General features: G+C 36.6%; 6 protein-coding genes across 7 annotated transcripts in view; 4 read left to right on the forward strand and 2 right to left on the reverse strand.

Moving 5' to 3' along the window:
• Positions 1 to 4,713, forward strand: part of LOC104707554 — a 5,812-nt gene extending 1,099 nt beyond the window's left edge. The window contains exons 2-7 of the mRNA XM_019228783.1: positions 2,672 to 3,398; positions 3,538 to 3,566; positions 3,659 to 3,752; positions 3,846 to 3,931; positions 4,083 to 4,193; positions 4,274 to 4,713. Coding sequence (XP_019084328.1) covers positions 2,672 to 2,841 — 170 coding nt within the window. The 3' untranslated portion in view covers positions 2,842 to 3,398; positions 3,538 to 3,566; positions 3,659 to 3,752; ... (1 more) ...; positions 4,083 to 4,193; positions 4,274 to 4,713. The remainder of the gene's footprint in view (positions 1 to 2,671; positions 3,399 to 3,537; positions 3,567 to 3,658; positions 3,753 to 3,845; positions 3,932 to 4,082; positions 4,194 to 4,273) is intronic.
• On the forward strand, positions 5,225 to 7,273 carry LOC104707555 (F-box protein CPR30-like). Of its 2 annotated transcripts, none has more exons than XR_754678.2 (3): positions 5,225 to 6,574; positions 6,674 to 6,896; positions 7,053 to 7,273. XR_754678.2 is itself a non-coding variant. In XM_010423928.2 (3 exons), exons 1-2 carry the CDS (start codon positions 5,334 to 5,336, stop codon positions 6,711 to 6,713), a joined length of 1,281 nt encoding a protein of 426 aa, XP_010422230.1. In that variant the 5' UTR covers positions 5,225 to 5,333; the 3' UTR covers positions 6,714 to 6,738; positions 7,053 to 7,273. The 2 variants fall into 2 exon arrangements, 1 of the variants encoding a protein (XP_010422230.1); XM_010423928.2 differs by having other exon boundaries at positions 6,674 to 6,738.
• LOC104707556 (E3 ubiquitin-protein ligase UPL5) lies at positions 10,091 to 13,843 on the forward strand. The gene is made up of 3 exons (XM_010423929.2): positions 10,091 to 12,100; positions 12,579 to 13,171; positions 13,259 to 13,843. Exons 1-3 carry the CDS (start codon positions 10,333 to 10,335, stop codon positions 13,520 to 13,522), a joined length of 2,625 nt encoding a protein of 874 aa, XP_010422231.1. The 5' UTR covers positions 10,091 to 10,332; the 3' UTR covers positions 13,523 to 13,843.
• LOC104707557 (putative surface protein SACOL0050) lies at positions 13,930 to 14,764 on the reverse strand. The gene is made up of 2 exons (XM_010423930.2): positions 14,646 to 14,764; positions 13,930 to 14,423 (listed from the first exon to the last, which is right to left on the reverse strand). The coding sequence occupies exons 1-2, from the start codon at positions 14,658 to 14,660 to the stop codon at positions 14,148 to 14,150; spliced, it is 291 nt and encodes a 96-aa protein (XP_010422232.1). The 5' UTR covers positions 14,661 to 14,764; the 3' UTR covers positions 13,930 to 14,147.
• On the reverse strand, positions 15,704 to 17,980 carry LOC104707558 (ER membrane protein complex subunit 3-like). Its single transcript, XM_010423931.2, has 8 exons — positions 17,708 to 17,980; positions 17,509 to 17,602; positions 16,861 to 16,980; positions 16,731 to 16,779; positions 16,482 to 16,581; positions 16,284 to 16,345; positions 16,129 to 16,187; positions 15,704 to 16,040 (listed from the first exon to the last, which is right to left on the reverse strand). Exons 1-8 carry the CDS (start codon positions 17,857 to 17,859, stop codon positions 15,936 to 15,938), a joined length of 741 nt encoding a protein of 246 aa, XP_010422233.1. The 5' UTR covers positions 17,860 to 17,980; the 3' UTR covers positions 15,704 to 15,935.
• On the forward strand, positions 18,134 to 19,377 carry LOC104707559 (NHP2-like protein 1). The gene is made up of 2 exons (XM_010423932.2): positions 18,134 to 18,451; positions 18,972 to 19,377. The coding sequence occupies exons 1-2, from the start codon at positions 18,224 to 18,226 to the stop codon at positions 19,128 to 19,130; spliced, it is 387 nt and encodes a 128-aa protein (XP_010422234.1). The 5' UTR covers positions 18,134 to 18,223; the 3' UTR covers positions 19,131 to 19,377.

Below are 19,880 nucleotides of genomic sequence, written 5' to 3' on the forward strand. Positions count from 1 at the left end.
CTCACATGTATTTGCTTTAATTTATGTAATGAGATGACAATGGTGAGATTAGAGATTCCTAAGGATTGTGGGATTTGAGTAAGGAATGTTGATGCTTCTCAATTGACAAAGTATATGAAGTAAGTTCTGAAGATCAAGGCGATGAAGAGTGCGAAAAACAGTTACCTGTAGATGAGTGAATTCCATGTTTTCAACCCTCTTTCACAGGTCTAAGTTTATGTTTTGCTTGAGGGCAAGCAAAGGCTAAGTCTGTGGGGAGTTGATATATCATGGTTTTTACGGTTTTTAACCATGATATAAGTGTGCTTTTTGAGTCTTTTGATTTTTTTTCTAGGTTGTTTTTGTGTCATTACAGGTTTTTTAGGATTTTGGCACGGATGGAGTGAAATAGAGAAATTTGGATATTTTGGAGCATTTAACCCGGAGGAAACGAACTTGGAGTCGAAACAGAGCGATGGTGTCGATCGACACCACCTTGGTGTCGGTCGACACCCTGTTTTATCTGACGAGAGAGAGCAAGAATTGGAAGTTTTACAATTTTGCCCGAAGTTTTCGACAATTGCATCATATGGACGTGTTTTAGGATGTATATATTTTATTTTTGGGTTTTAGAAACCTACAAGTTATTTTCTAGCAGTTTTTGAGAGAGAGATTATTGAGAGCTTTTGGGAGAGACGGATCTGAATTCTTTGTAGAGAGAAGATTTCTAAACTCCCTCTTTTACTATTCAATAATCTATTGCATGTTATTCAGAATTTTGATTTGTTCTTCATTAAACATGTCTGAGTAATTTGCTTGTTAGGTTTAGGGTTTTTCATAGGGTTTTTATGATTTATTAGATCTGAGATTTTTAGGGTTCTTAATCTTTTATGATCTTCATCTTTGGTTGTTCTTCACAATAATTCTTGATTGATCACCTAGAATTGTTATCATAGGGAAATAAATTGATATGAGAATATAATTGTTTCCATGATTAAACCATTGATAAGTAAAATTATTTCTTACAAAGAGATTTGAATCAATAATTTTGTGAACTTATCTAACCTGTTCTTAAAGCTGATTTTTAACTTAGAACTTTACAAAGAGATTTGGATTTTCTGGTTTTAAATCTAGATAATAATTGCAGTGAGAACTTATTTATTTTACCAAAAGTTTAGAGTTCTAGATCTGATTTTTAATTTCTTGAACCTTAATTAATTTATTTGATTTAGTATTTCATAATTTCCTGACAAATTCTCTAGGCTTAACCTTTTGATTTTCTGATTTCACAACAGTTTAATTTAATATTTTGCATTGCCTTTTTAATTTAAATCATCTTGTTTAGCGTAATAACAAAACTCTATAATCCATTGTGTTTGATCTTGAGTCTCTAAGGAATTCGACCCCTAATTACTACAGTGATCTCTTGTTTGAGAGAGTAGCTCCAGGGATTAATTTGAGCTTATCAAAGCCCATGGTTGGCCCAACAAGCAAATTCCCACAAAAATGGTTTCCTACCTATGTGGACTATATAAGTGGCATGTCTTGTTGTATTTCTGAGATGTTGGGCTTGGGCTGTTTCCCGTTGGGCCGTTTCCCACTCATATCTTGAGGAGGCCTATTAGAATCTCACATCTATAGATGGGATAAATCCTTGGGTTGTATATATGTGATGTGGCAATCCTCCCTTGAACTAGCTTTTGGGAGTGAGTTAGGTTCATTACTACACCGCGGGTCATAATCTAGTAAAATGAGTATAATAACAAACAAAATATCTTTATAGGAGCCCACATCTGATTTTAAATGTTTTGTATATAGATAATAAATATTTTATTTATTTCTCATTTCATTTATTTTAAAAAAATTGTACTCAAAAAATAAAAAATTATATTTTATGTCTTTTATTTATCACCAACAAATCATATATTATGTATATTATATTATAAGAGTTTACATGACAGAAAACCATTCAAATACAACCATTGAAACAAATAAAGGAAATTGAACACAATTTCCATGAAGAAGTGGAAGTGACCCTGCTTTCTAAACGAAAGCCTTACAGGCAACAAAATAAATCTGTTAAGTCCCCTCTTCATACACTCGTAAAAGGTTAACATTTTATAGATGAAACTCCTAAATGCTTTTCGCATCATTCTAATTAGACAGTAAATCTGATGTGTTGTTTGAGATGGTTCTGAATCATATATTTTCAAATGCCATGCACATCGCCGGGTAGTGACTATAAATTTGTCCGTGTATGGCCGGTTGTCGATCATACTAATCACCTCCTTGTCCACCAATTCGTCACATCTTTTTAACCATAATATTCTTGGATCCCATATTCGTCGACGAAGGCACCAATTGCGAGGAAGTTTCACTATGGGCCTCAATTGATCTCCCGTTACAACCTCTTGAAATTTATCAATTGGAAGTGCACCAGAATCAATTAAAAACTGGCAGTGGAATGCCAAATTGACATCGTAATGGAATATTCCCATCACGGACCTGGATGATGCTTGAACGGAACCGTCAAGGAACTGTCCCAAACCGGCATCGATATCAAAATATACCGTTCCCGCGAAGAGAAGACAAGGATAATGGCTCCACCCTAATGGAATCCGTAGAGTGATCTTATGGATTCCATTACGGTGGAGCCATTATCCTTGCCTTCTCTTCACGGGAACTACTTAAGAGAGACATGGTAGTTACTATGAAATGATAAAACTGCACCAAGAGAGGAGAGATCCTCGCATTTCTCGTATGTTTGATGCAACATACGTTGGTGATGGTGTCCCTGTTGTTTGCGATAAGATCTGCTACTTCATGGCGATGATGGCAACAATTTATGATACTCTCGCTTGACGATGGATATCATGATTTGTTTGAAACTGTTTCGATGAATAAGAAAGTCGGATCTCGTGGGAAATACGTTGAGATCGCCGGCGAGAGACATGAACCGACACCAACGTAAGGAGAAGAGAGAGAAGGGTTAGACCTTCTCCATCAGTGGGTTCACAAGAGAGTTCTTAGTGTATTTGGGCAAAAAAATAAATCAGAACAAAAGAAAAAATCTAAGATCTCCTCTTATATAATATACTCGAATGTGGGTTAAGAGGCGCTACGTGTCAGTTGGGGGTGATTGATTTTATTCTTTTTCCTCTCTCTCTTACTCTCGCGATTGTATCTCCGAAACGAGAAAACAAATTGGAATCAGAAGATTCAAGGTTTGGAAATCGAAGGATCAATTGCTTCAGAAGAAGAGTTTGGATTCGATGGGAATGGAGAGAAGGCTATTAGTGGCGAAGGCGATTTGGAAGCCAATCGCGAAAGAAAGAAATCGAGTTTCAGTTGGAGATGGATGCGGTTCGTATTGTGGAGTCCAATAAATTGGAAGAGATTGAAGTAATTGGAATCACATGGTACGGTTCTTAGATTTTGGATCAAATTAGAGTTATTTGATGTTAGTTGGAAAATTAGGGATTTTGGTGTTCATGTTATCCGGTATGATCCATTTTTTTTATATTGGTTTTGCTAATGGTGGTTGTTTGTTTATTGCAGACAAGGATCAGAACAATTTGGAGAAGAAGGTGTGCTTTTATTTAGTTATGTTCATATCTGAATTCTGTGAACCTCTGGTAGAAAGAGTTAACTTACTGATGGATGTCTCATGCATTTTAAGGTACTCGGAGATATCACTTGAAGAAGTTGCGAAAGTTTGCCCTGCGTGTCGTGGTTTGTGTGATTGATTTGGGGTTTTCTTTGATTGGTTTTAGGTTATTTGCACAAATCTAGCTCACTTTTCTTTGTTTAATCGATGTAGTTATGATTGTTGAGGATCTGATTATGTGTGTGGGATTTTGTTGCAGCTTGGTTCTACTGCTATTGGAGTTAAGACTAAAGAAGGAGTTAGGAGTTGTGCTTGCTGTCGAGAAGTATCACTTCTACATTGCTGGTTTAGTTTCTAACACTGAATTCTCTGTTTTTCGATTTGTTGAATAACTTGCCAATGGAATTTGAAAAAGTGGTGAAGTATTAGCGTTGTGTGTTCATTATGGTGATATTAGCTTTCTCGGTCTTTGTTAAAATGCTTCTTCTTTTACTAGGAACCGAGCAGTGTGGAGAAGATTATGGAAATTGATGACCATATTGGTTCTCTTAATACTTTTTTTAAAGGTCCATTTTCTGCTGCTTTTAAACATCTCTGCAGTTTCCAGGTTGGTGGAAAATGGAAACCACAAACCGGTGTTATATGTCAATCAAGACTCTGATGTGTGTGTGTTATATGTCCTGTCAGAAAATTTGGAACACGACGATGGTGAACAAACCTGGAAACTGCAGAGAGAGTATGATGGAGAGTAAGAAAGAAGAAGGTGAAGAAGAAGAAGAAGCAATCGGATTGAGAGTGAAGAGTATGATGGGTGCGTCTAATTGAACATGGTTAAAGCATGGTTAATCGGATTGAACAAACTATTATTAATTGGACATGGTTAAAGCATTACGGTGATGGAGAAAGTTGCACAACTCTCTTGCTCTGCTAATTGGACGGTGATCAAAGCTCAAAAAGAGGCTGAAAACAATTTTGTTGTCCAATGCAGAAGCTATCATTCCCATTGCTACCTTTCAATACAAAGCAAAGGTAACCAAAAGCAGTTGGTAGACACAAATGTTAACAAAATAAGAATTCAATTGATATATATTTCTTGGAGGTAAAAAACCCCTCATGACTTTACAAAATGAATAACAAATTACAAACATGTATTAATGTTTTTATTATGTTTTTGTATGTTTACAAAATAATTAAATGCAATATTTTCCTATTTTTATAAAATGTTAAATGTTTACACATTTATACTACTTCTATTCTATTTAAATTTTCAAATTTAAAAAAAAACAATTTTTTAAAAAATAAGAGTTCTGAAATTAGAACTTACAATGGAGAAAAAAATTTTAACTAAGAAATCATGGATTCTTATTTATAAAACAATACACAATTAATTCTTAAAAAATTCAAACAGTGTTTAACAATCACCCTTATAATCTTGCCCTTATAATCACCCAAAAGATCGCCCACGAGAGCGACATCAAGATCCTTCTTCTATATTTTATGTCTTTATAATACTAAAACCAAGAAGAGTTCGTAATTTCGTAATAGGAAAAAAAAAAAAAAATCCTAAAAAGACCCGAAACAAACGAAAATTTAATATATTTGTTTGATAAAAAAAAAAAAAAACATTATCTCAATACCTAACGGACTCTTCTCATCCAACCACTGTAAAAAAGCACTCAAATCCAAACACTCCCATCACCAAAAACAATTTCCCCCGAGGGAAAAAAAAACTGAAAATCTCGCAGAAATGAAAACCCAAGCTTCTCTACTTGTAGATCTCCCAGAAATGGCGACGATTCCAATGGACATCGTCAACGACATATTCCTCCAATTACCAGCAAAAACCTTAGTCCGTTGCCGCGCTCTCTCAAAGCCATGTTATCACCTCATCGACGATCCCGATTTCATCTCATCTCATCTCCGTCGCGTCCTTCAAACCGGTGATCATCTCATGATTCTTCTCAGAGGCGCTCTTCGTCTCTACTCCGTGGATCTCGATTCGCTAGATTCCGTCCACGACGTTGAGCAACCGATGAAACGTGGTGGTCCGACTGAAGTTTTCGGATCCTGTAACGGTTTGATCGGGTTATCTAATTCTCCGACTGATTTAGCGGTTTTTAATCCGTCTACTAGACAGATCCGTAGGTTACCTCCGTCGTCTATCGATCTCCCCGAGGGTTCGAGTAATCGCGGTTACGTGTTTTACGGATTGGGATATGATTCCGTGAGTGATGATTATAAAGTTGTGAGGATGGTTCAGTTTAAGAGAGATTCTGATGATGAGCTTGGTTGTACTTTTCCTTATGAGGTTAAAGTCTTTAGTTTAAAGAAGGATTCGTGGAAGAGGATTGAATCGGCTTCGTCGCCGATTCAGCTCTTGTTTTACTTTTATTATCATCTCTTGTATCGTCGTGGTTACGGTGTTCTTGCTGGTAATAGTCTTCATTGGGTTTTGCCTCGAAGGCCTGGTTTGATTGCGTTTAATCTCATTGTGAGGTTTGATCTAGCCTTGGAAGAGTTTGGGATTGTTAGGCTTCCTGAAGTTGTTGCGTATGGTAACGTCGATATTCAGATGGATATAGGTGTTCTAGATGGTTGTCTTTGTCTGCTGTGTTACCACGACCTGGGTTATGTTGACGTTTGGATGATGAAAAAATACAATGTGAGAGGTTCTTGGACTAAGGCTTTTACGGTTTATAAGCCGAGTAGTGTGAAATCGTTTTCGTATATTAGACCTTTGGTTTATTCTAAGGACAGAGATAAGGTTCTTTTGGAGATTAACAATACAAAGCTAGTGTGGTTTGATATAGAGAGTAAGAAGATGAGTACTGTTAGGATTAAGGATTGCCCTAGCTCGTATAGTGCTGAACTTGTTGTGAGTAGCCTTGTTTTCGGATGTAAAGGAGATCTTAATAACATTAGGTTGCGGAAAGAACAACAAGTTAAAGAAGCGGAAGAAGCTAAAATGATGCAGAAAAGTAGAAAGAGGTGTGGCTTTATTCTTCTTTTATAGATATATTTTGAGAGCAAACAAATCTAATGATTATGTATTGATATGCCCAGCATCTTTCTTGTTGTTCATGTTAGGGATGACTTCCTGTCCAAGGGATTCAAGCTGGTCTTATAAGTAGAAAAAGCAAGAAACAGAGAAGGTAAGTGTAAAAGTGACCATTGTTAATGGTGTTTAGTTTGCTGTTATATCTTTATTTTCTTCTTTGCTTGCTTTCTGTCTCTGTTTTCTTTTGTCGCGGGCGAGCATTTTTCATATTCGGGTGGGCACAAGAGAGTCAAAGGCAGAAGTCTGTCATAGGTATTGATTGCTTAGAGCATTCTTCAGAAAGTGTGTTAAGCAGTCATCATTAGGACCAATACTTTAGCTTATAACCATTTCCAAGTGTGCTTTTTTCACACTAGTCTTTATGAGAATTGTCGATCTGCAAACCATCATTGGGATTTGATTTTTCAGGGCGGAGATATGGAGGAGTGGAGAATTAACTTCAACCAAAAAGCTTTGCATACCACAGGAGATGGTAATAAACAACTTAACCCAAGTATATGTATTTAGAGAAGAAGAGAGTATACTTCAGATAAACAAGTGTTGGTTTGTAAATAAGTGAAATCTAGAATCCCTACATAACTCTTTTGAAGCTTGTCATTACTTAATAATACTAACGCTTTGTACATGCTTTTAAGGTCTCTGCATATACATAGAGATTTAGTCAAAACAAAACTTCCATAGTTATCAAATGAATCACTTGCACACCTTTCTCTCTTTTTTTTTTTTTTTTTTTTTTTTTTTTTTTTTTACAAAAACTAAATTTTTTATTCATCCCTTAATGGGCTGGGCCGGAAACAATACATTGAAGATCCAGTTACAAAACAGAGAGACCGGAAAACATGCCGGAAAAGTGAAAAAAGCTCGGAACCTGCTGAATTAAACTATGAAGCTCAAAATCTAAAGATGTGACCGAGAAGCAAAGAGCCAGAGCACTAGTTCCGGTGGAATCAAGGTTCACGGTTTTGCGGCGACTTCGAGAGATCAGAAACCAAAGACAGAAGATTCCGGTTTCTGTCAAAGGTCCCTCTCCGACGAGCCACCAACCCACTACAAACCTCCCGGAATGCTCAACTCTCCGACAGCCCGGCTCTGCGTTGACAGATCCTAACTTTAGCAATCTGAAAACATCGGATCTATCCCCTTTCTCTCAGATCTGGCGCCTCCGAACTCCCATGAGCAGGATCTGTTTAGACCGGTCCGACGGACACAAATCACGGCAGTTACAGAGGCCGATGGCTCACTTCAACCCTCTGCAACCGGAACCCGCAACAGCCATCTAAGATCCAAAAGAACCTACCGTTAACCGTCGAGACTAACAACACTACCACCACCTCTCCTTCACCGACTTCCGCCATAGCCACAGAGTCCTTCTTGACGAGTGAACCACGAGAAACTCTGATGCTACTCTCCGGCGTCTTCAAACCAGATCTCGACTACGGAACTTCTCCTTCGTCAGATCTGGATCCACGACTATGTCCAATGAGGGAGAACCCACCACCGCTGACGGCAAAACAAATCCTGCTCACTCTTGAAAGTCCGATGAATCTATCTCGGCCGCTTGACATGAAGACCAAAGGAACTAAACTGCTTGGGGGGAGGGAGAAGAACAATCACGTCGCTATACGGCAAACGGAGAGTTCAACCCCCTCAAATCTACTCAGGCGGCTAGGGTTTTCTGTTTTAGGAGAGAGGTGAGAGCGTTTTTACTTACTATAGCTGTCTTACTCCTAAGAATGTTAATATCACTTGCACACCTTCAAAACAATACAATAGCTGTTTTTTGTTAGTTTTAAAATTTTCTGAAACTTTTGAGACGAAAGTTGAATTTTTCAACGTCAAATTTTTACTAGTCAATAAGAAACATTACAATGTCTGCTTATCAGCCTCGTCAAAATGATGTGTTTGGTGAGCAATCCTAGTCACGGTACACTATTTTGCCCAAACTCTTAATGTCAAAAAAATTGCTATAATCCGGGAAGACACATGAAAGATTGGATTGCATAAAGACACATTGATGTGGGCTACTCCGTGGGGTTTGATTTGTTACATCGTGAAAGATTGGATTGCAACAAATAGTCCACTTTCTAGAATTTTAATGTTGTTATATAAAGTTGAGCACCATTTCGACTAGCTAGCCAAATGATATGAGCAAATTTGCGATGACTGATTACGTCTTGTTCGAGCTCGTTTACCACCAACATCCACCAAAAGTTCCTTGAAAACCAACTCTTAAGAGCCGTCCCTTCACTCATTTTATGTGAGAGGAGTCGTCCAAGAGGATGGTACATATGATTACATGATAAATAATCACTATATATAACGATCAACGTTTAACGTTTGAATCTTTTTAAAGATGTTTTCATGAAATATGAATATGAAATAAACCAGGGGCGGATCTAGTAAGGTTGTATTAGGGTCAGCTGATTTCACTTAATTTTTTTTGTTAGTGTATTATTAGTTATAAATTCTAATATGAACCCTCTAAATTTTATAATTTGACCTCTACAAATTTTACATTTTGATTTTGACCTCTACAAATTTTACATATTTACCACATTTTAGACTTAATTTCTATTTTGAGCCTCTAAAAATTGCATTTTTATTCTTATTTTTCTTTAAAAAATCATTTTAACCCTCTAAAATTTTACATTTTTATTCCTTTAAGAAAAAAAAAATTATTTGGACTCCTCTAAATTTTTTTTCTGGCTCCGCCATTGAAATAAACTATTTTAAGAATAAGAGGTTGTGAGATTGTCATTGTTGTTTACTCTTCGAATGAGTTTTTTGAATCATTTTTCATATGATATATATCGAATTATTGATTTGTCAATGTTTTTATTGTTAAACTAGACAATATATGTTGTATATGAATTAATAAAATAAGTATGAACATTTATATAGATTTCTTTTTAAGCATATGTTATATTCAACAATTCACATTGATATAAGTTTCTAACTAACATTCTGCGCATCGCGTGTAAAAATTCTACATAGTGCGCGTGTAGAAATTTCTACAGGACGACGTGCCTATAGAAACTTTTGTGCGCGTTGCGCGAGTAGTGTCTTGTTTTCTTGTTCAAAGTTGCTTTTTGTATTTATTACTATATTATTACACAATTTTTTTGGTATTTTCAGAAAAACTTTTTTTTATATAGAGATTATAACATTTATATAGCAAAAAATAAAACTATAAAGTTAATATTTTTATTTTGGTAGGAACTATAAAGTGACTATTGACTTGGTAATTAAAGACCAAAGAAAGTAATTAAGCAAAAAAAAAAAAAGTCCTTACTTTGTTTCTGTATCTGAGTAAACGAGGAACCGTTTTAACCATAAATGGCATTATTACTTTAAATTCAGAGATTCTAATTGTAATAAAAATTTCACATAGCAAATACATTACTCTAATCACAATTAATTAAAATAAAATAAAATAATTACGTCTGTTTTAACAATGGCGTAGAGAGAGAGAGAGAGAGCCGTAATCTCTGTGTGTTAAACCCAGACGAAACCTCCGATCGTCTTCTCCTCTCTCTCTCCCTCACTCTAATCTCTTCATCTTCCTCACCTCCTTCACCTCACCGTTACGGTTATTTTTCCGGAGAAATCGATTTTGGGATAAGGTTTTGGTTAAACTTAAACCAGAACCAAGGGAGAGAGAGCTAAAAGAGGGGTTTCTCGTCTCTCGATGACTCTAAGCCGTTCATCAGCCGCCGATTCAACCAATAACTCTAACCGATCTTTCTCCGCCGTGGCTGGAACCGATCACAAACGGAAACTAGACGATTTCGACGCTTCGTCGTCGACGACTCCTGATAATCGCCATAGGATGAAGAAACACGAGGCTGAACCCGATCACATGGCGCAGCAGACTTCGGTTTCTTGGAGATCCGGTGAGAATTCCGGGTTTGATCGGTCTCTCTCTTCTTCCGCCGCCTGCTCTTCCTCGAATCGTCCCGAGTCGACTCGGTTACAAATCTTTGTGAGGATGATGTCTGGAGGCAAAACGATAGTGATCCACGCCGATAAAAACGATACTGTGGAGAAGCTCCATCACAGGATTGAGTGTAAAACGAAGATTCCGGCGGCTCAGCAGCGACTCATCTATAAAGGTAAGCAGTTACAGAACGAACACTCGCTTGCTTACTACTCGATCGAACAAGACGCTTCGCTTCACCTCGTTGCTAGGATGCAGAGTACAGAGCATCCTGTCGCTTGGCAAACGATTGATGATATTATGTACACAGTCTCGAGAATGTACAAAGGTGAAATTGTTCGTTCCAACATCAATGAGAAGCTCGTTGCCTTCTTTGCCATGATTCCACCGGAGAACGATCACAACATTGCCAACTATTTGGAGATTTTCTCGAATTCTTCGGTTCCAGCTGCTTTAGTGATGCTCTACGCTTCTTCCTTAGAAAGGAACAAATCATGTGCTAAAAGTTCTGTTAAGCTCTTCTTGAGTAGTTGCACAGCCTTGCCCAAGATTCAGCAGAACCATTGTTTACCCATAGTGTTAGACTTCTGTAAATTGCTTAGGAAAGTTTGCCCTGATCAGAAGCTCTATATTACTTGCCGGAACACCTTGGGCACAATGCTGGAAACGTTTGATAACCCTGGTGTATTCAATAAGGGTAATGGATTAACGACTGTTGGGGTGGAGATTTTCCCCTTCTTTACTGAGTTAACTGGTCTTTTGGTGAATGAGTTACACCAGAATTCAGGGCCTAGTTTCAGTGACTTTCATAAATTATCTTCCTTTTGGCAACACTTGAGGAAGGCCATTGAATACCAAGTTGCCTACCCAGTTCCCATTGTCTTACCTCTGCGGAATAATGTATTAGAGGCGGAGATCGGACATCTCCATCGGTTATTCGGAACATTGCTGAGTGCAATGGACGTTTGTATGTGCAGGGTCGAATCTACGCTGGCTGACAAAGAAGTTGGAAACAGTGAAGCTACGTCTTCATCATGGTCTCAGTATCTTGCTATTCTCAAGATTATCAATTCGATGTCTAACCTCTATCGTGGTGGTAAGGGGCAGCTAGCTGCTATGTTAAATAAAAATAAGGCTTCATTCTGTACCCTCATTCTGAAATTGGCAAAGAGAGGAGATGACCACCAATGGATCTTTGAGTACAAGGAATCTACCAACTTTGAAGCTAGGAGGCATTTGGCAATGCTGCTGTTTCCTGATGTGAAAGAAGACTTTGATGAGATGCATGAAATGCTAATTGATCGCTCTAATTTGTTAGCAGAATCTTTTGAATACATAGCGGGCGCAAGCTCTGAAGGACTTCATGGTGGACTGTTCATGGAATTTAAGAATGAGGAAGCGACAGGTCCTGGTGTTCTACGAGAATGGTTCTATCTGGTATGTCAGGAGATATTCAATCCAAACAATACCCTCTTCCTTCGATCTGCTGATGATTTTAGAAGATTCTCTCCAAATCCGGGTAAGCTTTGTACCAGGTTATGTTGCTTTTCTCATGTAGTCTCTAGCCTAGATACAAGTGAATTGAACATGCCTCTAGTTTCTTATTGTCTGATATCCCCATTCTCCTTAGAATCCTGAGAACTTATTTTTAGTCTGTCAGTATTGCATAGTCTGTTGTTCCTACTGTGCTCGTAATTTGTTTGGTGGTTATGTGAAGTATACATGCACAAGTATACAGTTTATATATAAACCATTATTGTGCTGTCATCATTAGTGATGAACTCATCAGAATCCTAAATTCTTACATGATTGCTTGACTAATGGTACTTCATTTCCTGCTTAATTATCTGAATTGAAGTTTCATTGAGTTGAAAATATTTGGAAGCTGCCTTGGAAACAAGAAAGAAAGCTTTTGAGATGTCGATATTTGCTCTAATTAGATTTTTTTTATTGTCTATGTTGATCCAATAATATTAGATTAATTGTCTTATATTCAGCATCCAAGGTGGATCCATTGCATCCTGATTTCTTCGAGTTCACGGGTCGTGTGATTGCCTTGGCGTTGATGCACAAAGTTCAAGTGGGTGTGCTGTTCGATCGTGTATTCTTCTTACAATTGGCCGGAATGAAAATTTCTCTGGAAGATATTAAGGACACGGATCGAATCATCTACAATAGCTGCAAACAGGTGTTAGAAATGGATCCAGAGTATTTCGATGCAAACGCTGGTCTTGGTCTAACATTCGTGTTGGAAACCGAGGAGCTGGGAAAGAGGGATTTAATAGAGCTATGTGTAGGCGGGAAATCCCTGGCTGTTAACAGCAAGAACAGGAAACTATACGTCGATCTCCTCATCGAGCGTCGATTTGCAACACCAATCGTTGAGCAAGTAAAACAATTTTCCAGGGGTTTCAATCATATGCTTTCGGATTCTGCACCGCCCAGATCCTTTTTCAAGAGGTTATACCTAGAGGATCTCGATGGAATGCTTCGAGGAGGAGAAAACGCGATAAGCATAGATGATTGGAAAGCTCATACAGAGTACAACGGATTCAAAGAGACTGATCGCCAAATAGACTGGTTCTGGAAGGTAATAAGTAAAAAGCTCAAGTTATTTTGCTCAAATTTTAAACTTAAGATTTCTGATTTTTGAACCCCTCATTGGATTTTTGTATAGATTCTGAAGAAAATGACAGAGGAAGAACAGCGGAATATACTCTTCTTTTGGACATCGAATAAGTTTGTACCGGTGGAAGGTTTTAGAGGATTATCATCAAAGCTTTACATCTACAGATTATATGAAGCTAATGATCATCTTCCAATGTCTCATACTTGCTTTTACCGTCTTTGTATACCAAAATACCCGTCGATCAGTCTCATGGAACAACGCCTAAGACTCATCGCTCAAGATCATGTCAGCTCCAGTTTCGGTAAATGGTGACGAGTTATCAAAGTAATCTCGTTCTCTTTCTATCTATCTCTAATTAGGGGTTAGTAGATTCGTGCTTTTGGTGTATAGATTTAGGGGTTGTGGTCATATCTCTGTTTATGGCCGGGAGAGGAAGGTGAAACCTTTCTTAACTTCTGTTTCTTAACTTAATGGATGATTTAATTTTATGTCGAGGAGTAAAATATAAGTAAAAAAAAAAGTATCCTTTTGACATATTTGGCTTTTTGTTCTCTCTTTTGTTATTGGTGTTGTTGTGGTGTGTGTTTGGATATGTCGAATCATGTAAATAAGAATAAACATTAGGGTGATTAACTTCGATTTGCAAATATGTGTCTGCGTTTGTAGTTTGGTTATCTGTGACATTTCTTTGTTTAAGTAAAAGAAATTAGATCTACAAGAACAGTATAAAGCTTTTTTGTATTATTATTGACCAAACAAACATCAAACTTTTTAAGACCACCTCAATGGTCTCATGATAGACAAATAAACTCATATTATATTACATGAATCATACTAGCACCTTAGTAATCTTATTATAATCGAAGCTCATCAGTCATCACCTTATATTAGGATTTAAGAGGAAACAAAATATTCTCATAGGTAGAAAAGCTCTTTTTTAAACTGTCTTGCCGTCAACAGCCGGAGCTTCTGCAGCCGGTTTAACATCTTTCTCCTCCACAGCTGCTGGAACTTCAACTGGTTTCTCCTCTGTAACTGGAGCTGTCTCGGTTTCTTCCGTTTCTTTCTCTACCTTTGGTGCTTCTTCTCCTTTGATTTCAACTTCGACCGCGGTGACTGAGTCATCTGTGTGAACGGTTTCTTTAGGCGTATGGGTGGTTGGCTCGGTTGTTGTTGTTGTCTTCTCTTCTGTGTTTGGTACTATTTTCTCAACCTGCAGTAAGTAATCAATCGAGCGTTATATCATGAATCAGCCTTTATAGAGAGGATTAACAGATCAACCAACAACTAATGGTGATGGACTATTAACATATAGATATTATTACACTAACACACATGTTTAGTTGTCTGAAAATACGGTTAAGTTTAGTTAGTTGTACATATGTGACATGAGTATGAAATTTACAAATGGATAAAAAAAGAAATTGATAAATACCTCAACACCAGCCATTTGGAGATTCTGAATATGAATACTATGAACAAAAAAAATATTGAAGTATGTGTGACTTTAGAAAAGAATTGATAGGTTTGTGAGTGAGTTTGGCGAAGAAGAGAAGGATGGTATTTATAGACTTGATCTTCAAAAAGTTCAAAAAAAACATATAAATAAATAAAAATTGTTGAAGCATATGGATGATGACAGATGTGTCATATTTACAGGTAAGAGCTCAAAGTGTCCAAAGTAAAGTACCTTGTGATGAAGTGTCGATGTTTTGGCTCGTGGAGAACGAATATCTGTTACCCGTCTTTATCTATCATGTACTAAATTTTATTATATTTCCCACAAAATTTTGATATCTTTTTATTAGTTAAATTTGTTTCTGATGTCTACTAATATCATCATTAGATCTTATCATAATACAAACGATGATTTTATCACTCATGAAGAAACGAATCTAATCTTTAAACATCACTTGAAAAGTACATCAAACAGAGTTAAATAGAAGAACACTTTGATGTGAGTATAACAACAATGTCCAAATAAAATAAAATTTTGATAATGAGTTGGTTCACACTATTTTGTGTGTGTGTGTGTGTGTGGTACATTTAGACATATGTATAGATGACTGATGACACCCATCTGTCGTTCTTATGCTTTCCTTTTCGTCCCTTTTTTCTACTTTAGAAGTTTAATTACCTCACGTCACTTCTGTTTATTATAAAATCTTTATTCCTTCAAGTTCTTTGGTCCATCCATTGCTTTCAAGTTCTCCCATGTTTTGATATTCAACCGAGCTTTATAATACTACAAAACGAATCATTCGATTCTTTTCTTGCTTTTGCTAGTTTTGCTATTTTATTCTGATACTTTTTCTTTCAACTTTCAAGAGAACCAAGACTGAGTGTTTAGCATCAAATCTGGTTTTTACCAATATAAAAAGTTTTGTTATTATTATGTGATTCGAGCCACTACTAGCAAACCATTTGTTTTATCCTTACCAAACTAAATCGAAGCATTCCGTTCTCGTAATACACAGTAAACCAAACCAAATCATACCGGCAATAAATAGTACTATTTGGAGAAAATTTTATAAAGAGAGTTTTTTGCAAGTTACAATAAAAAAGAAATAGAAAAAACTGAAGCAGAATCTATTAGCTGAAAGCTGAAACATAAGAAACAACTGGTTAAGATTCGGGTTCAAATGGATATTTCTACAGAGTTTGAACGTTTTCAACGTCTGAGTGAAGTAAACCAGATCTGATCGTCTGAAAACCATATGTCTCTCTACTTCACGAGTTTTCTTAATACGGATTCTGCGCGCTGCTCAAATCGAGGTAGAGCCCATTCGTGTTGAATTATGTCGAGACCATCCTTCTCTGCACCCAGGCTCTGATCAAAGTTACAATGCAATGATACAGATTCAGAAAGTGACTTGAGAATGATCATACATAAGGTTAAACTTAGATATTTTGATTACCTTTGATGCATCAAATCCAAACCCACCCATTTGCATCATACGCTGTGTGTCATCAATGGCTGCATAAGAAGCAAAAGGATACCATTATGGCAAAAATGTTACTGTAGAGATATGTGAGAAAATTAGTGTGAAAAAGTTAGGATACGAAAATTAACCATTTTCATCTCCGAGAATTAGACTGAACAAGCCTCTTAATCCAAACAAGTTCAAAAAGTACCTGAAAAGTGACAGAATAACTCATGAAACAAGAGAAAGGGCAATCAATATTCAGAAGCAACTATGATCGGCATATCGAAAAGTTGGAGAGGACCGAGATAACAGAAAATCCTTTATGTAAAGGAGGGAAAACTTACCAAGAGCGACTACTCACGTAGCTAACATCAACAGTGCTCAAGTCAATGCCATTCTGTAGCATTGATCTGAACCTTTGAGTCAATGGAAACGGTATTTTGGCTGCAAGATAAACGAAGAAGACTCAGATGCTATGGGATTGTTAAAACTTTCCGGAGACTAGTTAATCATAACAGTGAAACAGTTATGATTGCAGTTTATCAAGTGAGAGAAAAAAAACAAGGACAAAAACTTTGTTTAGGGTAGTGAACCTGCGACAAATCCAGAGAAGAAAAAGTTGACCCATGCAAAAGTGAGAGTCTGCAAAATTGAAAGTGATATCAGTTTCTAATATTACCAGTAATGCAAAAAGATAGAAGAAAATTTTCAGATTCAATCTACCTGAGGAATAATCATGGAAAGGTTCTTCTTCATCATATCCATGGCCATGTTAGGATCAGAAAACATAGCAGCTTGTGGATTTGGAGCTTCTCCCTTGGGAACATGTAGCAAACCATTCTCCTACAACAAGCAAAAAGACACATATTTCTCACATTCCATATCCATAGAAACACTCATTTGAAACAATTGAGCTGTTCACTTCCATTTCCCACAAGCAAAACAAAGAGACAGTATAAGAAAGACAAGAGGCAATAAAAAGCTTTCCTCGTGCAAAGCTACACTGCACAAAACTAATAACTAACTACACCGAGCTTAGCAGCACACAAGGGTACAAAGAAAGGTAACTAATTCTATACAAATGATCACAATTCAAATGGTTGAACACTGCCAGGTTAACACGACCCCATAACCCTTTTACACATTGGAATGTTTCTATCCATTTAAAAAGCTTTGACCTTTGATGAACAAAGCTAAGCAGAACCTAAAAACAAAGACCACAAAGATGCTATCTACATAGGTTATGAGCTACTCACGACTAACCCACAAAAAAAATAACCAAGCTTTCAAAGGAATCACACAATGAAAATCTCAAAATTAGAAACCAAAGACGAGACGAAAGGTCAAAACTTTCTTTGAAAACTCAAATACCTCGTTAGTAAAGTAGAATCTCCGAGTACGAAATGATCTCGGCGGGATGAAATTAGCACCAACTTTAAGATTACGAGCTCTGATTACAACTTGCCTAGAAAACCAAAATCAAAATCAAATCAGCTAACAACAACACACATATATATATATATATATAGATCACAGTTCTCCATAGAACGGGGAAGAAGAACAAACTCACCCTTCTTTAACCATCTTAGCATCTGGAGTTGGAGAAGAACGCATAAGCTTAGAGACAAAGTATCTCAAAATACCAATAAGAACCATCACAACTGAGAGAGGAATCAGAACCCAATCTCTGATCGCCGTATCAAGAACCAGATCCTCCGCCATTGAAGCTCCTCTCCTAAACCCTAATTCTCTCGTCTCTGCTTCTTTTGAGATCTTCTTCTTCTTTCTTCTCTCTGTTTCGATCCGATGAAAGCAAAAAACACGATCTGAGAGAATTGTCTGAGCAATCAGATAAATCAAGTGGAATTATTTTTATTTATTAAAAATAAAAAAATATGAAACCTTCTGACTCAGCCGGAGGTGTTGTAGAGGGGCAAAAATGACAATTCACAATACGAATTAAAACCCTAATTCGTTGTTGTTGGCAAACATAAAACCCTAAGCTTATTCTTCTTCTTCTTGTCGTCGCTTCCTTCTTCTCTCAACTCTAAAAACACTCAGAACCTAAGAGACGCAGAAGAAGAAGATGACGGTAGAAGCAGTAAACCCTAAGGCTTACCCTTTAGCTGATGCTCAGCTAGCGATAACGATTCTTGATCTTGTTCAACAAGCTACGAATTACAAACAGCTTAAGAAGGGAGCTAATGAAGCTACAAAGACATTGAACCGTGGTATCTCTGAGTTCGTTGTTATGGCTGCTGATGCTGAGCCTCTTGAGATTCTTCTCCATCTTCCTCTTCTTGCTGAAGATAAGGTGAATTGATTCCCCCGTCTTATCCTTCTTATGAATCTCAATTAGTAGTTTCTTTGGCTCTGGAGATTTTTTGAATATGTTTACTTGTTGTATATCTTCTTCGTATGATGTACAAGTTGAGATTTTTTGGTCTATTAGACTCTAATTTATAGATTGTGTTCTGATTTAGCAATCACTTAAACTAATTGATAGCTGTGTAGATCTTAGTTTTTGAATGTTAGAGACTGAATCAATTCAAGATTCTTAGGTATTAAGAAACTCTTTTTGTTCTGTATTAACATAGCTGATGTGATTAGTTTAGTCTGTGGTTCTTGGTCTTGGGATTTGAAATTTCAGGACTTTAGTTTCTGGGTATCAAACTCTGTTGATTCATGAAATGTTAAGCTGACAAGGAAACCAAGGATGTGATTGTTGCATCCTTAAATTTGGATGCATATGTGTTTTAACAAATCTGTTTAACAAGCTTGAGTCTCTGTGTAACTAACTTTGTTCACTGTCTTTGTCTTTGAATTGTTTGCAGAATGTGCCCTATGTGTTTGTGCCATCAAAGCAAGCCCTTGGAAGAGCATGTGGTGTAACAAGGCCTGTTATCGCCTGTTCGGTTACATCAAACGAGGCTAGTCAGTTGAAAACTCAAATTCAGCACCTCAAGGATGCTATTGAGAAGCTCCTCATCTAATACTTTTGGTGGGTATGATTGAATGAATGAATGATGGGTCTCTCTCCGTTTACGGTGTGTGGCTTTGACTGAAGTGGAGTTTTGTGCATCTTTTTAGCTTATGAGAAAAAAAAACAAAAACATGAACAATTCCTGTCCCATTTTGAAGATTTGTAGTGCTTTTATTTATTTGATATTTTGTGTTGGTGCTAATGCATCTTTGAACAAGAACAATGATTTTGAAATTGAGTTTCTTAGGTTTTGGTTGTTGGTTTGGCGATTTTAATTTTTTGTTCGTTCAAGGAGGGAGACATAATAAGTATTGAAGAATCAATGCGAATACAAATAATTTTCCGTAAGGAAAAGAAAGCATACTTTAAATCGATTTTTTTCCCCACTCATTTAGGTATATTGAGTTAATTAGTGAGCTAACATTGTTACAAGTTTTTTAAGAAAGTGATTAATAATTCGGTGTTTTTGTGTGAAATTTACAAATTCTATTTTATTCAATCATGGATTTTAAAAAGTCTATTAAAATCTACTATTATTGAACTGATGATTTAAAAATCTACTTTAAAATCCACTGTTATTCAAAACAGTTTTGTGGATTAGGATTTTAATAATTTTTAGGATTCCGGAGGATTTTAGAGGATTTGTTTAGATAAAAATACAGAAATCCAAATCTCATAGTTTTAGGTGCGATTTGAAAGAATTTTACAGAAAATCATATGAACTTCCCTAAAATCTATCAAAATTCTAAATTTACTAAAT

The sequence above is a fragment of the Camelina sativa genome, chromosome 8, assembly GCF_000633955.1.
Source record: "Camelina sativa cultivar DH55 chromosome 8, Cs, whole genome shotgun sequence".
Taxonomy (NCBI): domain Eukaryota; kingdom Viridiplantae; phylum Streptophyta; class Magnoliopsida; order Brassicales; family Brassicaceae; genus Camelina; species Camelina sativa.